The sequence below is a fragment of the Mustela nigripes genome, chromosome 13 (genome assembly GCF_022355385.1).
Source record: "Mustela nigripes isolate SB6536 chromosome 13, MUSNIG.SB6536, whole genome shotgun sequence".
Lineage (NCBI taxonomy): Eukaryota > Metazoa > Chordata > Mammalia > Carnivora > Mustelidae > Mustela > Mustela nigripes.
Window position 1 is genome coordinate 109,440,717 of NC_081569.1, and position 22,114 is coordinate 109,462,830.

The window sequence follows — 22,114 nt, forward strand, 5'->3', positions numbered from 1 at the left end:
ATGAATTTAAAACTTCCTCTGGCATGGGGCATGCTGTATACAGGCAGGAAATAACTCCCTGCATCCCCCCCCCCCAAAAAAAACTTAACAGAATTATTAACTCATAAATGTTAAAATTAATAAATACATGGTTTTAAATTGTCATACACAGAACTGATACTTCTACTAAAATGTTCTATGATTTTGAGATTTTTTTTTAAAGAAAGCATTACTTTTGTAATACAAGTTTTTCCTTCCCATATTCTTTTCTCTCTTCTCCAATTTCATATTTTGTAGCAGTGATCTCTCACCTTGGTATTAAAATGTAAATATTTTAAAATATACTTGAAAACACCTGTGAAGACAAAGATTTCAGATATTTTTCGTTAAAAACTACTTGCATTTAGTTCATCTCATGTGAACTTTGTGTGCCGTTCCTTTTAAAGTTGAAGTGTTTTTTTGTTTTTTTGTTTTTAAATATTAAGTCACTCAAGGAGCAGGAATTTGATCTCTTTTGTTCCCTGTCATCCATCTGTCTAATGTCTGGAACAGTGCCTGACACTTAGTAGGAAAAATGTGTGTGTGTGCATGTGTGTGTGTGTATGTGTGTGTGCTTATGAGGGCATATGTGCACACATGCTTTTGCGTACACACACACACACACACACGTATAGATAAACATGCAAACGTCTGTGATGTGAATTGAGTTCAGTGATTTTGCTTTGGACTCAAACTGGGTATTCTGACTCTTTGTTATTCTTTGCTGTTTTCAAATTCTAAACATTTCTCGATGTTGGAAACATTTCCTCCAGGAGTTCTCAAAGGAACTCGACAACAAGTCGTCCTTGAAGGCTGTGGTTGTAAGTACAGGGAGCCAACTTCTCCACCTAAAAGAAGCCGATACGGCCACACTGAGAGCTGCTTTAGCACAGCTGGAACAGAAGTGGACCACGCTCGTAACACAACTTCCAGATATTCAAGAGAAACTTCATCAGGTAGGTGTTCAAAGACGCAGCGTTCGAATTAGCGTTCACTTGTTAGCTCCCAACTCCTTTAAAATTATTGCTCTGACTCAATAATTTTCATTGACACCACCTATTTTTCCACTGGCTCCACTGAATATAGGTCTTAATTACTGGCCTATCCCCCAGTGGGATCTTTCTTAACAGAGAAATCAGGCTTAATTACTTTATTTCCCAGTTTATCTGCATCGCTGTGTTCCTTCATGTGAAGGTCATCATCATTGTTTTGGGGTCGCTTTTTCTGAGCCTGAATGCTGGGTTTGTTTTTGTGAGTCACCTGCCTAATTGTGGAGCGGGACCTTTTATCAAACCAGATAGCCTCTTCAGTGGATGCCCTGATTCATTTTTGTCAACGGCGGGTAATTAAATGGAAATCGCTTTGTCCTTGCAGCTTCAGATGGAGAAATTGCCATCTCGCGAAGCAATCACAGAAATGATCAGCTGGATGAACAATGTAGAGCGTCACATCGTGGGTGAAGACTCAGAGCGCTCGCTGAGTTCCGCACCTCAAGTGAAAAATCTGCTTCAGAAGTACAAGGTAATTAAACAAAAAGAGCCAGAAGCCTTTTCATTAAATAAGAAGGCAAGTCAGTCGGAAGGGAAAGACAGAACAAAGAGACACTTAAGACGGGATTTCAAAAAACTCACTGTAGCAGCGAGGAATGGGGTGGTTGGTGGGTGATTCGAGGCAGATGTTAGCCTACTTGCTCTTCTGCCGCCGGTTTCCTGTGGTGGCTCCCGTCACCACAGGGCAGAATGCAGGCTTGTAACTAGCTCTGGCCCCTCTCGACCTCTCCAGCCTCCTCTTTCTTCATTCCCCGCTAAGACCCTAGACACTGCCGGAAGCGAAAGAACCTCCGTGTCTGGCGTTCTTCCCACTCGTGCTTCTGTGTGCACTAGTCCTTCGGGCTGGAATTTTCATGCCCCACGTCTAGCCATAGAAATGCTCTCCGTCACCTTTCTGGAGCCTGCTCAGGTGTCACCTTACTTGGAAATCTGCTCCTGACTTCCCTGCCAGATGACTGGACTTTCAGGGATTAGGTATCTCCACGGTGCTGTAATTATTGGGTGACTTGTCTGTCTCTCCACCTTGCCTTAGCTTCTGGAGAGCAGGGGCCATCCTTCACCTCCCTGAAATAGCTCGCCTAGCCCGATACCTGGCATCCAGTGAATACTAAGTAATTGTTCTTTGCGTAAGAGAATACATAAGGAAAAGTTGATTTCCTTCAATAAATAGACATGAAGGCAGCCTTCTCCGTGATGTTTGGTTTCATGTAGATGGAACTAACATTGAACAGGCCACACACAAGCATTTACTGTGTGCCAGGCAGGCCCGCCACTAGGAACACAGGAGATGAATGAAGACTCTGGTCATTGCCTTCAGAGCCCTCACAGGCTGGTGGATTGAGCCTCTGGTAGATGGAGGATGAATTCCTTAGTCATGAAGCGTGATGTTAGCAAGGGTTTTATCTTTCTGTGCTAACACATCCTCACTTCAATGAGTGGTAGCATCTTTAGAGGGTCCGCACTTCTGTAGTATAGGCTCTAACAAAGTTGCACATACCACATGGCTTTCTCCCTGCTGCCTCCTCGGCACATGGAATTCTCCAAGACACTCTCCGCTCAAAGTGGACATTCGGTGGGATTCGGGGAAGGGTTGGACAGAACTCCAGAAGGGTGCCCCTAGGGGAACAAATGGGAGATTGGGGCTCCCTAGAGTGCCCCAGAGGGAGGATCCTGTTCAATTACTTCAGTTCAGGTTTTGGTGGTTTAATTTTGTTTGTTTATTTTAGGAGTTCAGAATGGAAATGGACTATAAACAGTGGATCGTTGACTTTGTCAACCAGTCATTACTTCAGCTAAGCACGTGTGATGTAGAGAGTAAACGCTACGAGAGAACAGAGTTTGCAGAGCACCTGGGAGAGATGAATCGCCAATGGCAGCGGGTACACGGAACGCTAAATAGAAAGGTGTGCTCACGTGTCACAGTTTGTGTGATTTGGCCTTTGCAACATACCGCTTTCTGAAAAATTTAAAAAGATACTCACAGTTAACTCACAAGGGAAGTCTAATAATCCCCTCCAGATAGCCCTTTTATGAAGCCTGTGTTCTGACATTCTTTGTTGGTGCCTCTAGGAGCCTATGAAGTTCTTATTTCTTTGAGGTTTATTAGTGGGAAATTGAGTTGGGCATCTGAAGAGGAGAAATTTTAAAAAGAGGGCAAGTATTATGTGAGACTACTCAATGGTTGGAGATTTTGACATTTTCTGTGAAAGTAAATGTTCAAAAATGGCAAAGCTATGACAGCTTTGAAAAGATTATGAAAAAAGAAAAATGTACGTGGCCTTGTGGTAGACTTTCATTCCATGACTCTGAAAAATATTAAGAAAACCTTATTCTTGGAGGAATATTCAGTATTTATATATAATTGATAGTAGCAGTTGGTTGATTTCTTTATTTGTAGAGAATACATACAAATGGATTTATACAATTAAGATTCAAGTGCATGAATGGACAAAGAACATGAGCAGACAGTTCACAAAAGAGAAAATTTATAATTAGCAAATCAACATGGAAAGATTACAACTTCAATTAACAGGCATTCAGAGTAAACATTATGTAACATACATTTATTAAATTAGAAAAATTTAGTAAGATAAAAGCCCAAAGCTATCCCATTCATATGCAGATAATGGCTTACATACCCTTTTGAAAAGCATTTAGAAAATTTCAAGAACTGGAATAATAATCATCTTATTTAGCCATGAATCATCTTTACCTAGCCATGCCACCTCTTACACATTTATCTTAAGTGGCTAGCCCTTCAAAAAAGGGTAAAATATGCACACAAAGGGTTCAGCATTATTTATACTGGTGAAAAATGTAAAATGCCTTAATTTCCAAGTATACAGGAATAATCAGATTATATTGTGTCCATTTGATAAAACGTTGGGCAGCCTTTTAAATTAATAAAAGGCATATGTCATAGCCAGCTGAGTGGGGGCCTATGACATATTGGAAAAGGAACATAAAACTTTATATATCTTGTGACTATAACCTAATAAAAATTGTGAGCATAGAAATGAGAAGAATCACAGGTGCTAAAAAGTCATTATTTTATTGAAGTGATTATTTGTGATATTTTTGATACTGACTTAATTTTTAAGCCACTCTAATGAAGAGTGTCTAGGGAAAGAAAGTTTTTTTAAGTATATCAGTAGATAGTGCAATGAAAAAATACTGCATGTTACGAACACAATTTTTATTTTGTACAGGTATTGTGGAATTCCAAAACTGTCAAGTTGCTTAGGCTGGCTTTCCTTTCAAATGCCAGAGGGCATTTTAATTCTGTTTCCTAATTTATGAGTCGTCATTCAACAGGTTTTTGGGAAATCTTATGCTAAATATGAGGAATCTGAAAAGAAACAAAATTATTTAATTAAAAATAACTGTCATGACATTTACATTTTAAAGTATGTGGTTTAAATTTTTCATTTTCTTGTAACTTACAGATACAACATTTAGAACAACTTTTGGAAAGTATCACTGAGAATGAAAACAAAATACAGATTTTGAACAACTGGATAGAGGCCCAAGAGGAGAGACTAAAAACTTTACAAAAACCTGCAAGTGTGATCTCAGTGCAGAAGACACTCCTGGACTGTCAGGTGAGAAGGCACGTGGCTCCTGTCCACACGGCGTGGCCGGGCTGGTTATGTGGTCGTGTGGTTCAGTCGCTGCTTCTGCCCCAAGGACCAGGGTAAGCGGCTGTACTTCTGAAGATCTTTTCCAAATCCCCAGGTACTTCCTTTATTACATAAAATAGTCTTCCATGGGTTTTACAAAATTGCACACTGCTATTTTTTTTTCATGACAGGCAGAAGATGGTATTTTCCATTATCGTTGTTCCTAAGTCTTGAATGTTACTCCTAAAAGAAAGTGTTCAGAGGACATTTTGATTTGATGTTTTCCAATTTGTGTGTGTGTGTGTGTGTGTGTGTGTAATTTTTATTAACTTACTCAGTATTTACAGAATTACTCTTAAGGTTTCCATTATTTTTAGCGTTTCATTCTGTTTCTTTAGAAGAAAGTGATTTTCTTTTACCTGCTCTGTAATGTGTTCTGACAGGACCACTTGACCCTGGGAACCACTGTCTAAATCACACTTGAGCTTATAGCTCTTGGCCGTGCCCTTTGTTTTGCTTTGTTGTCATTTGCCAGGTCACTTGGTCTCTGAGATGCCCTCACCCAAGTGTTGGTTAATCTTCCTTGAGTACTGCCCGGATTTTGTCCCTCCATACTGAGAACACTCCGGCTGTCCCTGTCACTATAGCCGGCACAGGGGATGCTGCCTCTGCAGCTGCTGCGTGAGGGCATGACACGACTCCCAGTTGGGGCTGGAGGTCAGCTCACACCCATTTCTACTGAGAAGGTTCTAGAACAATACGGGGCATGCTAGGGGAGCAGCAGAGCTCATTAGAAGAGGTCTTGCAAGTGGTCCTGTCCTGTTTCTCAGGAGCCACTAGCCATTTCCATTTAGAATTCCTTCAGCCACCTCAGATCCAGTAGCCGACACTCCACAGGTCTGTGCTACACCATCCCTCACAGGCCACCATGGTTTCACTTGAGTTCTAAACTACCCACGGCGTGGGGTGTCCTCACTGTTTTCCAGATGAGAAAAATGGAGGCCTGGAGGTTTGATGACTTAAGGTCTACTCAGATGACCAATACCGGCAGGCACAGAATGGGGACTGGGTCTCCTGGGCTCTTCCTACTATACCATGATGATAACCACTTATTCCCTAGACTCTTCTGAAATCTAGATCTATGTAATGATTGAAATTATTATAAAAACTCATACTGTAATAGTTGCAGAAATTCAGTGTATGTTGATTAAAATGTGTTCAGGTGTGATGTTATTTAATTATGTACTCTAATGGCGTTTTTACTAGAGAAGGGCACTCTTCCTGTCTCTTACACCTTATTGTTCTATGATATTGTGCATTGAAAACTTTCCCCTCTCACCCTTCCAGGATATAGAAAATCAACTTGCAGTTAAATCCAAAGCCCTGGATGAGTTGAGACAAAGTTACCTGACTTTGGAGAGTGGGACAGTGCCACTGTTGGAAGACACAACATCCAGGATTGATGGGTTATTTCAAAAAAGGAGCAGTGTTATCAACCAGGTACTAGAACTCATTTGAAATATACTGTTCCTCTTCATGTATTCTTTCGTCTTTTTTGGTTTTTGTTTAATTACAGAAACTCATGCCATGCTAAATAAAAACTGAGGAGTTGCTCAGAGAAATACGCAAGTAGAGAAAAGCATTTTAAATCCCATTGTTTTTGCCCTGGATAATTAGAGGTAGAGCCACCAGTTCCAACACCATTGGCAAGCTAGAAATTCATTTGGTTATCTTTGTTTTGTCTAATATACTCACAGACAAAGATGTCTCCACTCCCCAACCCAACAAGCATCTGGCACTATTTCCTGGCCACATACACAGGAGCTGCTAAGAAAAAGCATGTCCAGGGAGGTGCCTCAGGGAGGGAGTGATCCTGTCTCCTGTAGCCTCTATTAAGTCAGAAGTGTGGTCAGCATATGGAGAACTTCAGAGGTGGGGAGAAGCACAGCATGTGTTGAAGAGGAAGCATGTAAAAAATGCCTCATCGTTTTATGAAACAGGTCTTATTTTTTTAAAATACTTTTTATTCATTTGAGAGAGAGTAAGCAAGAGAGCGCAAGCCAGGGAGGGGCAAAGGGAGAGAGAGGAGCAGACTCCCTGCTGAGCAGGGCCACCACCCTGTGGGACTCCATCCCAGGATCCTGGGATGGTAACCTGAGCTGAAGGCAGACCCTTCACCAACTGAGCCACCCAGGAACCATGGAAGACATGTTAAAGTCTGCATTTACCCCTTCTAGGAGTTAGAGCACCAAAAGAGCAAAGACAGGCATCAGTGTATATTACAACTTTCATGGTTCCCCACAAATGGAGAGAAAAACTATAAATATTAGCCAATTGTATAGGTGTGTCCATACTTCCCAGAGGTCCTTATTGTGGATTTATTTGTTGTCTTCTAAAAGCTACTTTTGACCATTTGCTCCAAGAGGGAATTGGGAATAGCCTTTATGACTGAAACTCATAGTTGACCCTCAACCTCCTTTCTCCCTTAGAACTCAGGCAGGAAAACAGAGATGAGCTTAACACACCTTGTGTGAGTCATTTGTTAAATGTATCTTCTGTGAGGCACTGGGCTCACTGCCAACAGTACAAAGATAAACAAGAAAATAAATGTATCCCACACAAAGAGCTCCCTGGAGGAAACATACTTGAACAGATCATCACAACACAGTGGATTATAATAAAAATGTAGGGTAAAAAAGATTGAGATAATGCAAGTTAAAAAAACATGCAGATAGTACTAACCATAGAAGATAGATGTATAGATAAATGGACTAGAACTAAGAGTCCAGAAATAAACCCTCAAATTACAGTCAACTAATTCTTAGACAAGGATATCAAGACAGTTCCAGGGTAGGGAGATAGTCTTTTCAAAATATGGTTCTAGGAGAGCTGTATATCCACATTCAAAAGAATGAAGTTAGACCTATACCTTCATACCTTGTATAAAAATTAAATCGATCAAAGGTACAAGAGCTGAAACTATAAAACTCTTAGAAGAAAACCTGGGTCTAAATCTGCGTCAGTAGATTAGGTGATAGTTTCTTGGGTATAACACCAGTAGCATAAACAATGAAAGAAAAAATAAGGTGGACTTCATCAACACTAAACACTTTTGTGTTTGAAAGGACACCATCACCAAAGTGAAGTGACACACCACAAAATAGAAGAAAATATTTGCATGGTTAGGGTCTTGAATCTACAATATAGAAAGGACACATGACCGAAGGGAAAACATGAGTGAGTGATCTGAATAGCTATTTATCTAAAGAATATATGAATGGCCAATAAGTACCTGAAAAGGTGCTCAATATTATTAATCAAGGAAATGCAAAGCAAAGCCACAATGAAACACTGCTTTACACCCCCCTCAGTCGTGGTAATAATAAGGCAGACGAACATGTTAGCAAGGGTATGGAGGCATTGAAACCCATCCTGCTGGTGAATGCAGGAGGGAGCAGCTGCTTTAGAGAAAGCCTGGCAGGTCCTAAAATGCTTAAACATAGACTTACTGTATGACTCAGCAACTTCACTCCCAACTGTCTACCCAAGAGAAATGAGAACACATGTCCACACCAAAAACTTGCGCATGAATGTTGCTCGCAGAATGATTCATAATAGCTAAGAAGCAGACACAATCCAAGTGTCCCTCGACTTACGAATGGATAAATAAATGGTATATCCGTGCAATGAGATATTACTCAGCCATAAAAGGGAATGAAGTACTGACAGTGACTACATTGATGGCCTGGAAAACATGCTAAGTGAAAGGAGGCAGTCACCGAAGACTATGTATTGTATTTCTCTAGGGAGCAAAGCTAGATTATGGCTGTGGAAGAGTTGGCGAAGAATGAGGAGAGGCTGCCGATTGGGTGGGTTTTTTTTGGGGGGTGATGTTCTAAAACTGATGATGGTGATTGTATACTTTAAATAGGGGAATCATATGGAATGTAAGTTATATCTCAATGCTACATCTTTTTTTTTTTTAAGATTTTATGTATTTATTTGACAGAGATCACAAGCAGGCAGAGAGACAGGCTGGGGGGGGGGGCGGAGCAGGCTCCCCACTGAGCAGAGAGCCCAATGCGGGCTCAATCCCAGGACCCTAAGATCATGACCTGAGCCGAAGGCAGAGGCTTAACCCACTGAGCCAGGCACCCCTCAGTGCTGTTTTTCTTTTTAATTTATTTTTTAAAGTATATCTCTCTACTAATGTGGGGCTTGAACTCATGACCTCTGAGATCAGAGTTGCATGCTCTACTGACTGAGCCAGCCAAGTGTCCCAAAGTTGTTTTTTTTTTTTTTTTTTTTTTTTTAATGCAGAAAACACAAAACCTAGACCATCCATTCATAAGTATTCCAAAGTCAGTAGAGCCCCATCTTTAAGAGCAAGGGCTTTGATTCTCTCTTTGAATAGAAAATGGGGCTGCCAGATTTTTATCTGTGTCCCAGGGCAGGTACTTAACCTCTCTATGGCTCAATTTCCTGGTCTGTAAAATAGGGGTGATCATACTAGATTTTAGCAATGCCTCTGCTGTTCTACTGGCTGATTCTACTTTTAGCATTCTGAAAATGTTCCTCCTTGTTTCTGGTGTAGTGAATTTTGCTTCATGGTCTTTTTATCTTTCCCTCAAACCACATGTGCCATTTCTTTTCCATGAAGCTGTAATAGTCTGAGGGTTGCCCTTAAGTGGACCAGTAGATGTACCAACTTGGTATGTAGAAGCCAGGAAGGCCTCTGTGGCCTGGACCCTGGCGGTGCCTTGTGTAGCCATGTGCCTGGAGGAAGCCTTTTATCTGACTCATCCCTGCCATGCAGAGAAGTCTGTAGCTTCTGTAGGGAGTTCTCTTCCTACCTCCTTTGTTTCCTTACTATCTTTTGTTCCTTCTTAATGATGGATTCTTTTCCTGAGCCTTTGACCCCTTGTAAAGACATTCCGCCTACACAGTTGCCAGTTGTGAGACTGATATTTTAGCATCCCAGGTGGTTCTTTATCTGTCCCTGTTTGGGGCAGGGTTTGAGGAAGCCTGCCTGTCAACATCGCTTTGTGTCCTCCACGTAGATGTGAAGCAGAGAACAGAGGCCTGAGGGCAGACTGGGTGGTTACATCTAAAATTGACATCACGTCACAAATGAAGCTGCCCAGTTGGGCCAACATCGTGATCACACTCAATTTCTACTCAGATCCTTATTTTAAATTGAGATATAATTCAAATACCATAAAACCACCCTTTTGAGTGTACAGTTAAGTGGTTTTTAGTGTATGGACAGAGATAGACAAACCATTAGTACTGTGAAATTCCAGGACATTTTTGTCGATGCAAAAAGAAACCCCCATTTCTCTGCATTCCTCCCTTCCCTTAGTCCCTAGAAACACTAACTACTTTGTCTATGTATGTGCCTATTCTGGACAGTTTGTGCATGTGGAATCATACAACATACGGTCTTCTCTGTCTTCCTTCACCTGGCATGTTTTCAACATCAGTATTATAGTCTGTGTCAGAACTTTATGGGTGAATAATGTTCCATTGTATGGATATAGCACGCTTAGTTTATCCTTTGATGGACATTTGGGTGGTTTTGACTTTTCATGAATCATGCTGCTATGAACATTTGGGTACAGGTTTTGTATGAACATACATTTCCATTTCTCTGGGGAATAAACCTAAGAGTGGAATTAGTGGGTCATATGATAACTCTGTACTTAACTTTTTGAGGAATTGACAAATATTTTTCTACAGATGCTGTACCATTTTATGTTTCTACCAGCAATATATTAGAGTTCTAGTTTTTCCACACTCTCGCCAACACTGGTTATTGTCCAACTTGGATTATAGCCATCTTAGTGGATGTGAAATGACATCTCATTGTTGTTTTGATTTCTATTTCTCTAATGACTGTGGATGTTCTTTCGAGAGGTATCTGTTCAATCCTTTGCCCAATTTAATTCTTTGGTTATTTGCTTTTTTTATTGTTGAGCTGTAAATGTTCTTTATGCAACATATAGAAATAAATATACATACATATTCTCAGTTGTATCTGAGATCGTTGACATGCTTCAGCCTCCTACAGTTATCCAACATACTAAAGGATAAAATAAGCCCGCCATTGCATTTCCTCCTGCTTGGTCCTTGCGTACCATTTTGACCGAGCATGTGCCTCTCCAACTTACAGTGACTCAGTGCTGGCCAACAGAAAACATTTTATACTTACAATGCTTTACAATTTTCAGAACACTTTCACAGACACTGTGTTATTTGTGTTTTTATTTATTTTATCTGTTTTGTGAGTAGGGAAATGAGTTCAAGGGTTAAGTAACTTGTCCGAGATCAGAAAGCTCAGGTTGTCACGGACATGTATGCTCACAGATCCTGATTCCCCACCTGTTGTTCATTCCCTGGGCTGTCTTCTGCTGGGCTGAGCTTTATCTCTGCTGATCCTTCTGGCCTTAGGGCTCTTTCCCATTCACCTGTTTTAAAACTTAGTCCTCTCTGATATTTTTAGTTCATTAACCTACCCTTCCCATCTGGGTTAATCACGGACATTCACCCAGTGCCCTCCAACTGAGATGCCTAATTTGGATCCCATGGTAGAATCCTTAGAAGGGTGGGACGCCTGGGTGGCTCAGTTGGTTAAGCAGCTGCCTTCGGCTCAGGTCATGATCCCGGCATCCTGGGATCGAGTCCCACATCGGGCTCCTTGCTCAGCGGAGAGCCTGCTTCTCCCTCTGCCTCTGCCTGCCATTCTGTCTGCCTGTGCTCGCTCTCTCCCCCCCCCTCTCTCTCTGATAAATAAATAAAATCTTTAAAAAAAAAAAAAAAAGAATCCTTAGAAGGGAGAAGATGATGAGAGATGAGAGAGCCTCTTCTCAATGATTTCCTAAATGTTTCCACTTCTCATACAGGTCAATGAGCTCAAGACCTCCATGCAGTCTGTTTTACAGCAGTGGAAGGTTTGTGATAAACTGTATGAGGAGGTGACGATGATGACAATCCGATTCTGGTACTGCATGGAGCACAGCAAGCCTGTGGTTTTGTCATTAGAAGCCTTAAGATGCCAGGTGGAGAGCCTTCAGGTAAATTAACCACATCTTGGCCCAGTGCGTCCACTGTTGGCAGGAAATCTCCAGTGGAGTCAAGCCCGGAAATGGACACAGTGGCCTTGGTGCTGTCCACAGAGAAGCACACAACAGTATCTTAAAAAGCAGCATCAAAAGCATAACAGGGAATTCCAAAATGAGTTCCATGAGCCCGATGAGTGAAACTTCGTAAAAGGATACCTGGGCTTTTTCGTCATTGTTGGAGTGTGTGTCTGTTAGTGTCCTTTTTAAAGTTCTTTTCTTAAATGAAAGAATGCCTTTCGGTTGTTTTCTTCTTCACATTTCTAATCATTTCCCCCAGTCCTGTTAAAGTTTGAGTGTTCGTGTTACTGTGATGTGGCAGTACATGTTGGAAAGCCGCTGCCTCCTTTGGACGTGGCCAGGCCAGGCCGTTCTGAAAGGAACATTTCTACTCTCTCCTCTCAGTCTCTTCAAGACGAAGCCGAGGGCAGTGAAGGACGTTGGGTGAAACTGCAGGAGGTGGTTGGGAAGCTCAAGGACCGCTGCCCCTCGGTTGCCGAGATAATGGAAGAGAAATGTCAGAGCACGCATGCCAGGTATGCTTTAAGATCCTGTTTGAATAACAGCAGGTATCTTTATCTCCCTGTGGTGGGGTGAATGACGTTACAGCGGCTTTGTGAAGTCCTCGTAGTCTTTGGAGATAACTGGGTTTGTGCAATTCTGGTTTCTGCTCTGAAGCGTCTAGTTATGTAAGATTTGATTTGGGGAAGGCTGTTTCTTACCTTGTAGCCAGGGTCTCCACTCTCAGAGGGCACAGACTAGCGGCCTAGGGGGAGTCTCAGGGACCCCAAAATCCTGGGCAGAGACAGGCTTACGGGGTACTTAGATGGACAATCTGTTTCACTAGAAACGTAAGATGGAGGAAAGGGGATGTTACTGCTCCTCAGGGAGATGATTTATGAGGTTGGAAAGAATTCTTTGATGAACTGCTTACGGTAGAAAGTTCCTTCTAAGGAATGTGGCCCTAGTTCATTGCAAGGCTTTTATTTTTGCTCAGTAGGACATGAAATTTGGCCTAAAGATCATTTGCTCTGATGACAAAGACATGCGAGCTACCCTCCGTGCCTTTCTCTATCCTTCCTCCACGCAGAGTCAGCATCTCTGGAAATCTACTCTCAACAAGTGTTGAACAGGGGGGGTCCAATTTATCTACCCCGCAGTGGCATCCTCAACTCACGATCCAGTCTTTACTGGGAGAAGGGAAGGAGGGAGAGAAAGGAGGCACCTAGACACGGATCTGATGCCACTTCTGGTATCGGGGCCGCCCTCGAAACAGGGCAGTGCGGTTTGCTATAAACAGATTCAGCTGTTGCCACTTGTTACATTGTTGGCACAAGAATGCACCAGAAGGCTTGTTGGAAAAGGTTGCAGAAAATAGCACCAAAGTGTTCATGATTATTACCTGTACATTAATGAGCTGTCAGGTGGTTTTATTACCTTCTCTTTATAGATAGGTAGGCTAGTATGTAGGTAGAAAGATAGGTAGATAAGCTAGATACAGACGTAGGGATAGATTGAAACATACATGTTTTGTGGGGTTTTGTTTTTATTTTATAAGGAGGGTATGTTGTATTTATAATTGGGAAAAAATATTGTTAAGAGAAAACTATTCTGGGGCACCTGGGTGGCTCAGTTGGTTGGGCGACTACCTTTGGCTTGGGTCATGGTCCTGGAGTCCTGGGATTGAGTCCCACATTGGGCTCCCTGCTTGGCGGGGAGTCTTTTTCTCCCTCTGACATGTCCCCTCTCGTGCTCTTTCTCTCAAATAAATAAGTAAATAATCTTTTTATAAAAAAAATCTATTCTGGGATTCCTGGGTGGCTCAGCTGGTTAAGTGTCTCCCTTCTGCTTAGGTCAGATCCTGAGGTCCTGGGATTAAGCCCCACATTGGGCTTCCTGCTCAGCAGGGAGCCTGCGTTCTCCCTCTGTCGTGTTCCCCCTGCTTATGCTCACTCGATCTCTCGCAAATAAATAAAATAAAATCTTTAAAAAAAACACACACACACACTGTTTCGCTAAGATTTTTGAAATCCATAAAAATGAAGCAGTTGTGCCATTTTTCCTTTTCCATCTGTTTAGCAGGGTTAAGGATATTCTGAAACAAGCATTTTCATGTTCTTCAGGTAAAAATGTAAATATTACAATGCTTCCAGAAAGCTAGTTTGACCATATATATACCTATAACCTTAAAAATATTTACATATTTTTATTCCTTGACTAGAGTAATTCTCTCAGAAATCTAGTTTAAGGCCAGTGTCTTGAAATAACAAAAAATGGCCTTTTGAACAAAGTTGTATGTGAGCATTAGATTTGAAAGTAAAAATTGAAAATTACTTCAGTATCCGCATTAATCTCAAATTTGGTAATTAAACAAAAACCAGACCATTTAAAGACTACTATATATGGCCATTTCAAATAAGACTTCCTTATTTTTTATTAATAACAGGGAAATTTTTAAGTCATATAGGAAAGGTACTACAGTCTGTATGTGGAGTAAAAATGATTTCCATTATTCCTGCTGTTACATAAGGGACATGTTGCTTTTGTAATTAGAAAATAAATTTGGGGACGCGTGGGTAGTTCAGTTGGTTAAGCATCTGCCTTTGGCTCAGGTCGTGATCCCTGGGTCCTGGGATTAAGGCCCACATCAGGCTCCCTGCTCAGTGTGGAGCCTGCTTCTCCCTCTGCCCTACTCCTGCTTGTGATTTCTCTCTCTCTCTTTCATTCTCTCTGACAAATAAATAAAATCTTTAAAAATAAAATAAAATAAGGTTGGCATAAGCACAATTTAAATAAGGCCTACTTAATGACCCTCCCCATCTCTAAACCAGGAGACCCTCCCATGTGGAGAAGGTTTCATCAGGCCTGCAGTTCAGCACGTTTTCTATCTTTGCCTAACAGATATTCATGATCCGATAGATCTTGCCAGTCACAAATTTGGTAGTTTTTGTTGAGAATTAGAAAGTTGATGAAATGTCCTGATTTGGAACTTCTGTTTATATAATGGTGATACATTAATAAAAATGTCATTTATGTCTCATCAGCCTATCTGCTATTTTATTTACCTGTCGGCAGAATGTGTGCACTGTGCTTTTGCTGCAATGGGACGGGTGGTCTGAGCGTCCCCTTGTTCATGTTGTTTTGACAGGTGGACCCAGGTAAACCAAGACATTGCAGACCAGTTGCAGAAGGCCCAGAGCCTGCTCCAGCTCTGGAAGGCATATAACAGTGCTCACACGGAAGCCACAGCGAGGCTGGAGCAGCAAGAAGCAAAGTACCAAGAGCTTGAAAACATCAACATGTCTGGAAATAACCTGGCTGACATCCTGACCCCAGCCCTGCAGGATGTAAAGGTGGATGCAAAGCCCATTGGGAAAACCAAGGCCAAGACAGCCCAACAGATAGGGCCGTGACCCAGGGACTAGACAGACCGCAGAGACAAAGAAGTGGGTCAGGACAGGTTCATGAGCAGTCCATATAGGACACGAATGAGCCTGGGTGTTGCAGGGTTGGGAGAGACAGGTGGCTGCTCAGAGGTGAGGTCTAGGCAGCGGGTTAAGCAGGTCAAGAGCACTTGACAGCATCTCATTTCAGGTTTCCCCTTTCAGTCTGACAGGTAAATCTCCAAAGCAAAAGCCTCATACCAGGTCTCCAACAAAGGCAAAAGTATCTCAACTGAGTATGATCATCTACACTCACATAAACATCTATGGTCTTGCTTTAGAAATAATCATGGATTCATGCCACATTAATATGGCATTTCTGTGGGTTTCTAATCATTTCTAATGATTTTTAGACTATATTTAAAAGTTGTATAATTTTATCCTGTTAGAATGATGAATGCCCAGAAAGTGAATACTCTGTAGTTTTTTGTTTTTGTTTTTGTTTTTTTTTTAATATTTTATTCATTTATTTGACAGAGAGAAATCACAAGTAGATGGAGAGGCAGGCAGAGAGAGAGAGGGAAGCAGGCTCCCCGCTGAGCAGAGAGCCCAATATGGGACTCGATCCCAGGACCCTGAGATCATGACCCGAGCTGAAGGCAGCGGCCCAACCCACTGAGCCACCCAGGCACTCCACTCTGTAGTTTTAAACTGGGTGACCAGATGCATTGTGTGTATCTTCTGATACTAAGGGTCAAATCAAAAAGTGTTAATCAACTTAGACAATCCAACAAATATCTGTATTTCAGATTAACTTCTACCTGATCTGTTGTTTAAACAGATTTCACATACGCTGTATTTATAGAGTAGCCCTAAAATCAGCTTGATTAATGAGATTCTATAGTCTCTGCAAATGAGCCCATTTATGTCATAAAATCTCAAACACAGGATAGAGTTGCACTGATTCATAAAATAGCCTTAAAGCAGATCCCTGAAGTGTTCGATGATTAGAAACATAAAACAGAGGAATCTACCCGGGTGGTCTCCAGTCTTTACACTGGAAGGCCCAGACTCTGTTGATCTCTAAACTGACATATTTCTGAAGAGCACCACTGATGCACCTCATATAATGAAAGCTTGGTTTTTTCAGTTCTTTAAAATAAACGCTGTTGGGGTGCCTGGGTGGCTCAGTGGGTTAAGCTTCTGCCTTCGCCTCAGGTCATGATCCCAGGGTCCTGCTATCAAGCCCCGAGCCCCTCATCGTGCTCTCTGCTCGGCAGGGAGCCTGCTTCCCCCTCTCTGCCTGCTTGTGATCTCACTCTGTCAAATAAATAAAATCTTTAAAAAAAAAATTAAAATAAACACTATCCAAAAAATAAACACTAACAAAGAGCCACACCCACAATTTTAGGGCAGAAATTCTCCTAGATGTTGACAGAGTAGTGAGCATGGGAATTTGTGTTACGATTGGAGGTAGAAGTGTTTTCTGTCCACTATTTCTCCTCCAGGAACTGCAGCATGATGTACAGGAGACAAAAGAAGCCTTTCTCCAGAATTCCACTCTCCTTGATCGACTTCCGCAGCTCCCAGAGTCCGGCACCCACGTGCCCCGCTCTGCACAACTGTATTCCCTCCAGAGGGCTGCTTACTTGGAAAAGATGCTGCTGGTGAAGGCTAATGAATTTGAGGTTCATCTCATATTTCCATTCAAGTTGTAATCTTGGGCATTGGCAAGCTACCCTCAATCCCTCATATCTTGCGAAGTAATAGTTTTTAGTGCTGTATGGAAGGCCCCTCAGGGAAACTACAGAATCAAGATGCCCTCCGATGACCGTTCAATCACATTGGGCAATGAGCAGGTCATGTGCAAACCTCTGTTCTTCATTGAACGTGTTAGTTGAAGAAATGAGCTATTAGATTCCTTACACTGTTCAGATCGCATAGTTATTTGGATCTCCAAAGGGGGTCCTTGAGTCATGGAAATAGCTGCTTAAAGCTTAACCATCCGTTATACTCTTTATTCATTTCTGGAAAAACCTTTAGTGCATGAGCTGTCAGAAAGAACAGAAGGCCCCAGAGCTCCAGTATCACATGTCAGTATCAACAGGAAGAGAAAATTTAACTAGCAAGACTGAGGGAGCAGAGGACTCATGAACCGTCCTCTCTAGACCGCCCCAAGCAGGTGATCCAGTCATCCCTGAAGGTTCGGAGCTTTGCCAGAGGCATGAATGCAGGAGGGAAAACAAGGAGTCTTCTGAATATTCATCTCTGAGTAGTCAAGATAACAATGAGCTGCTGGGGGTTGAAAGCACCTTGAGCTTCTATCAGCTTCCAAGACTGTGCATAATTCTGTTACATATGCACATGAAAATGGTTTCTAATGAAAACTTCTCTTGTTCTAGTTTGTTCTGTCACAGTTCAAGGATTTTGGGGACCGCTTAGAATCTTTAAAAGGTCTCATCATGCGTGAAGAAGAGAATTTGGATAAACTCTACCATCAAGAAAAGGAGGAAAACCTTGACTTATTCCTGGTATTGTCAATATTTCTGTTTCCTTAGGGCTTAGACTCATCATAAGGTAAAAGGCTAGTGACTGTTGAGTTAGAGAATTTGTTTGTATCGTCACTGGAGCACGGTCGTTTATATGCCGTTCATTCTTGGCTTTATTTGCCCTAAGGCCTAGAAGAGTATGACAACACAGAGATCTATTTTAGTAATATGCCATGGTAAATTTAGTAGATTTAAAAAGTTTTGACATCTTTACTAATTAACTTCAGTGAACTAGAATAATCTAGGAACTGGCTGTTGTGATTAATTGAATTTCTCTGGTTAGTTGAAGATCAAAAGTAAAGTAGCCTATAAATGAATTTTGTAGTTTTTATTTCTTTATTAAACTAATAAGTTTAGTGTAAGTAGCATAAATTAAAGAATTCTGGATCCTACAGATGCCTAAGGACCGATATCCATAACCTAGATCAAGAGTCAGCTAACTGTGGCCCACTGTCCAGACCCTGTCTCCCACCTGATCATATAAAGTGTTACTGGTACACAGTCATGCCCCTCCATTTATTAATTCTCTTTGGGAGCTTTCATGCTGCAGGGGCAGAGCTGACTTGTTATAACAGAGATCAAATGGCCCATAAAAGCTGCAAAATTTATGATGTAGCCCTTTACAGAAAAAGTTTGCTGACCCTGGCCTGGATTACTGTGGCAGAGTTCTGTAATGATATCATGGATATCGTGAAGGATGCTTGCTTAACATATCATTGACCTAGATGCTGTCCCTGGAATATTTTAAAAATAACATTTTGCTGAGTTTGCATTCTTGTGATTTCATGTCCTATCAAAATACGGATGTTTTATAAAGTACCATGCTTTACCGGGGTTATTTTTTTGTGGGTAAACTACATGATCTGTTGAAGGTCAAGTTCTTGGCAGACTACATGGGACTTTTGAAGGTCCTAAATGGGTCCTTTTAAAAAAAAAAAACCCTAATTTCCATCTTTTTTAAAAACATAATCTGACATGATTTTCTATTTCCTGGGGCATTCAGGTGCTGACCACACGTGCACTTGTTCTAGAAAAGCCGCAGGATTGGGAGATCAGGGTTCACCAGCTCTCCCATTAGCTGGTTGTTTGACTGTGGGCCAGTCATTTACCTATCTAGGCCCCCCGTTTTTCCCTCATGGTTGAGATAAGGGTGGTCTGCAGGATCTCTGAGGTCTTTTCATCATCTGGGTCGCTTATTGACCTCCAGAAACCTGAAATGTAATTTTTTTTTAATAGAACCACGTGCTGGCACTGACGGCCCAGTCACTTGCTGTTGAGCATTTGAATGAAGTAAGCCTCAAGCTCCCAGTTAGTGACATAGCCGTAAAGACGTTACAGAACATGAACCGGCAGTGGATTCGGGCCACGGCCACGGCACTGGAACACTGCAGGTCAGAGCATCCTGTCCCTACCGTTCTGTTTCCGTGAAAAGCTGCAGTGACCAGCTTAAGCTCAGGAATGACATTGTTTTATGACTCTTGTTTGTTCATAAACCTTTGCAGTGAGTTGCAGGGAACTGGCTTGAATAAAAAGTTCCTTTATTGCTGCGAAAAATGGGTCCAACTTTTGGAGAAGATAGAAGAGACACTCGAGGTGAATGTTGCCGACAGCCTCCCAGCTCTTCTGGAACAGCAGAAAACATACGAGGTAAATCTTTGCTCTCCCGCTACTTTGTGCCCTCACCCTGGGCAGGAGTTGGGAAAAGATACTGTATTTTATTTTAAATCTGTCAACCCTTGGATACCGAAGGTCGGTCTTGTGGCAGATTCATTGGTCAGTTGATTGTAAAATTCTCACACATTTCATAAGTTTCAACATTTTTACTGCTCCACTTTGTTAATGAGAGAACTCCTAGATTTTCTGCAGTAGGTGGAAGCTTTAGCACAACTTGGCTCCCATAGAATGCAAACATACCAAGACCAGGCTGAAATACTGCAGCTTCATCTCTGCATTTGCACTGAATAATTCTCTAAAATATTGAAGCACCTAGTAGAATTGCAATTGGAGCATTAACGATTGGACAGGGGAATTTCCCCATGCATGGGCTGATGGACATTTGGAAGTACCCTTAGTGGTTATAGGCAGATACTGCATTTTGAAAGTATGTATGATTAGGTCACTGTAATTTTTAATGTAACTGATTTAAGTCTGCTTGTTACATTAATGCCCTCCAGTGAAAATGAAGTTCATTGAACCAAAACACCCTGAATAATCTTGATTAAATTACCAAACCTCTTTACATCTTAGTTGCCTCGTCTTTAGATGGGTATGGTAATAGTACTTAGTCTGGAGCACCTGGGTGGCTCGGTAGGTTAAGCATCTGCCTTTGGCTCAGGTCATGATCCCAGGGTCCTGAGGTAGAGCCCCACCTCAGGCTCCCTGCTCAGCAGGGAGTCTGCTTCTCTCTCTTCTCTGTTCCATTCCTTCTCATAGCCACTCTCACTTGCTCACTCTTTCAAATAAATAAAATCTCTAAAAAATAGTACCTACCTCTAAAGATTGAGGAATTAGGGAGACATGCATGTTTTACACAGTGCCTAACTAGTGTTGAATGCCCAATAAATGGGCATTAGATGTCATTATTATTTGGCCTGTTTGCTTCTGAGATTGTATCCACACACCTGTGGATATGACGGCCGAGCATTTTTTGCAGTGAGGCTCCAATAATTTGAAAATGAACCTTCAACTCACATGTCCTATAGGAGCTTAGATTTTAATGGGACATACAAGTTCCAGGTTTCTTAAAAAGAAATCTATTAGCTGATACCTTCTATTTTCACTCCCATACAGATGTTAGAAGCTGAAGTTTCTATAAACCAGACAGTTGCTGATTCTTATGTCACCCAGTGCTTGCAACTCTTGGACACAACAGAAATAGAGAAGAGGTAAGCCATCTGGGGCTTATGATGGTTGTGCGGGTGTGGAGGGTCACACAGTGGGAGCTGGCCTTCCACCATGTGGGTCTCGACCACATCAGTAACTGGCAGCCATGTTGGTTGATAGCCCATCATGGGGCCAGTCTCCTATTCGGATGGGGACTTGCTGTGTGGCCATCGAAAGGTCAGTCACACTTGTGTGTACGATAGGGGGGTGGCATTAGCAACAGTAGATGAGTACTTTGCAAATACCCACTCACCAAGTATCATTAATGAAGTTTTTACCCCCAAAGGATTGTTCTGTAGTGTTTTCCTCTCTGCCTGTAGCCTCATGACATTTTGCTATTTAAAAAGGAATTCTTAAGGTGCTGCTCTTCCCAGCAGGTAGCTGTGTCACAGAGTTGTCAGAGAAGGGATTTCTCTCTGTGCTACATATATGGCATTGGCGTGGGTCAGGCTGAGCGGAGCCTCTCAGCTGAACCTGCTCACACAGCGGTTACACGCAGTGGGCGAGCTCTCTTCGGTGCTTATCTAACTGATGACCGCTACCGCTTTTCCTTCCCATTGATACTGTAGATCTCTGATTTTTCCTTTGAACATAACTAAGAAATATAAAGTGCATTTCTTCATAGCTCTGAAGTTATAAATTCAGGCTAGATTCTTGTTCCAGGACAATAAACTAGTTCTGATTAGATTGGTGCAGCAAAACGTGACTTTTCCTATAATAAATAGAAGGCCTTATTTATCATGTGGTGGGTGTTATTTATCTGGAAAAGAACTAGGTGAGGAGTTGCGGAAAGCATATTCCTTATTGCTGAAATTTTGTCAAGTACAACCCTCAGGTAATGGGTAACGTTGCACAGTCCCTGTTCATCATTTCCCATTGGTCTGATACTCTCTTTTCCATACAGCTTCTGGCGTAATGTAAGTTAAAACAGCATAAGTTTAAGGGATGCAATTGTGCATGCTGGAAAAATACCAAGACTTCCGCAAATATCTCCTGCTAAATGTCTTTTTGCTGCCCTTGCCTGAGTTTCCCAACACATTTAAAATAAATGTACTCAGATTTTAAGGGTTTTTTCCCCCACATAAATTGTGCACATAAACCACGAACATGAGTTCCTGTTATGTGTCAGGAGTGATTTTTTTTTCCTGTGTGCTGATGTCCGAATTATCTGACCATTTGTTTTTCTCAAGACCGGAATTTATTTCAAAGTTCACCAAACTGAAGGACCGGTGGCAGAGCGCTGCCCAGCGCATCCGGCAGAGGAAGAGTGACATCGATGGGCTGGTGGGGCAATGGCGGTACTTCACCACCGCCGCAGAGGACTTGCTGCGCTTCCTGAACGATACCTGCCACCTGCTGTCGGCCTTGAAGGGTCAGGACTGTCACAGCCTCCACCAAACCAGAAGGCTGATCTGTGAGCTGAAGGTAGTACATGCGCAGTCGTGATGTGAGGACTTGGAGGGTGGTCGCTGTTTGGAAAATGTTCCCTCCACC

General features: G+C 42.0%; 1 protein-coding gene across 13 annotated transcripts in view; it reads left to right on the top strand.

The window, feature by feature from the left end:
- SYNE2 (spectrin repeat containing nuclear envelope protein 2) overlaps positions 1–22,114 on the top strand; it is a 331,267-nt gene that overhangs the window by 254,302 nt on the left and 54,851 nt on the right. For all 13 annotated transcript variants that reach the window (XM_059373366.1, XM_059373365.1, XM_059373360.1 and 10 more), the window contains 14 exons: positions 792–974; positions 1,393–1,539; positions 2,795–2,971; positions 4,514–4,669; positions 6,035–6,187; positions 11,590–11,760; positions 12,211–12,341; positions 14,954–15,158; positions 16,697–16,876; positions 17,591–17,719; positions 18,974–19,128; positions 19,240–19,384; positions 20,528–20,622; positions 21,811–22,045. In XM_059373366.1, the coding sequence (XP_059229349.1) occupies positions 792–974; positions 1,393–1,539; positions 2,795–2,971; positions 4,514–4,669; positions 6,035–6,187; positions 11,590–11,760; positions 12,211–12,341; positions 14,954–15,158; positions 16,697–16,876; positions 17,591–17,719; positions 18,974–19,128; positions 19,240–19,384; positions 20,528–20,622; positions 21,811–22,045 (2,262 nt within the window). The remainder of the gene's footprint in view (positions 1–791; positions 975–1,392; positions 1,540–2,794; positions 2,972–4,513; positions 4,670–6,034; positions 6,188–11,589; positions 11,761–12,210; positions 12,342–14,953; positions 15,159–16,696; positions 16,877–17,590; positions 17,720–18,973; positions 19,129–19,239; positions 19,385–20,527; positions 20,623–21,810; positions 22,046–22,114) is intronic.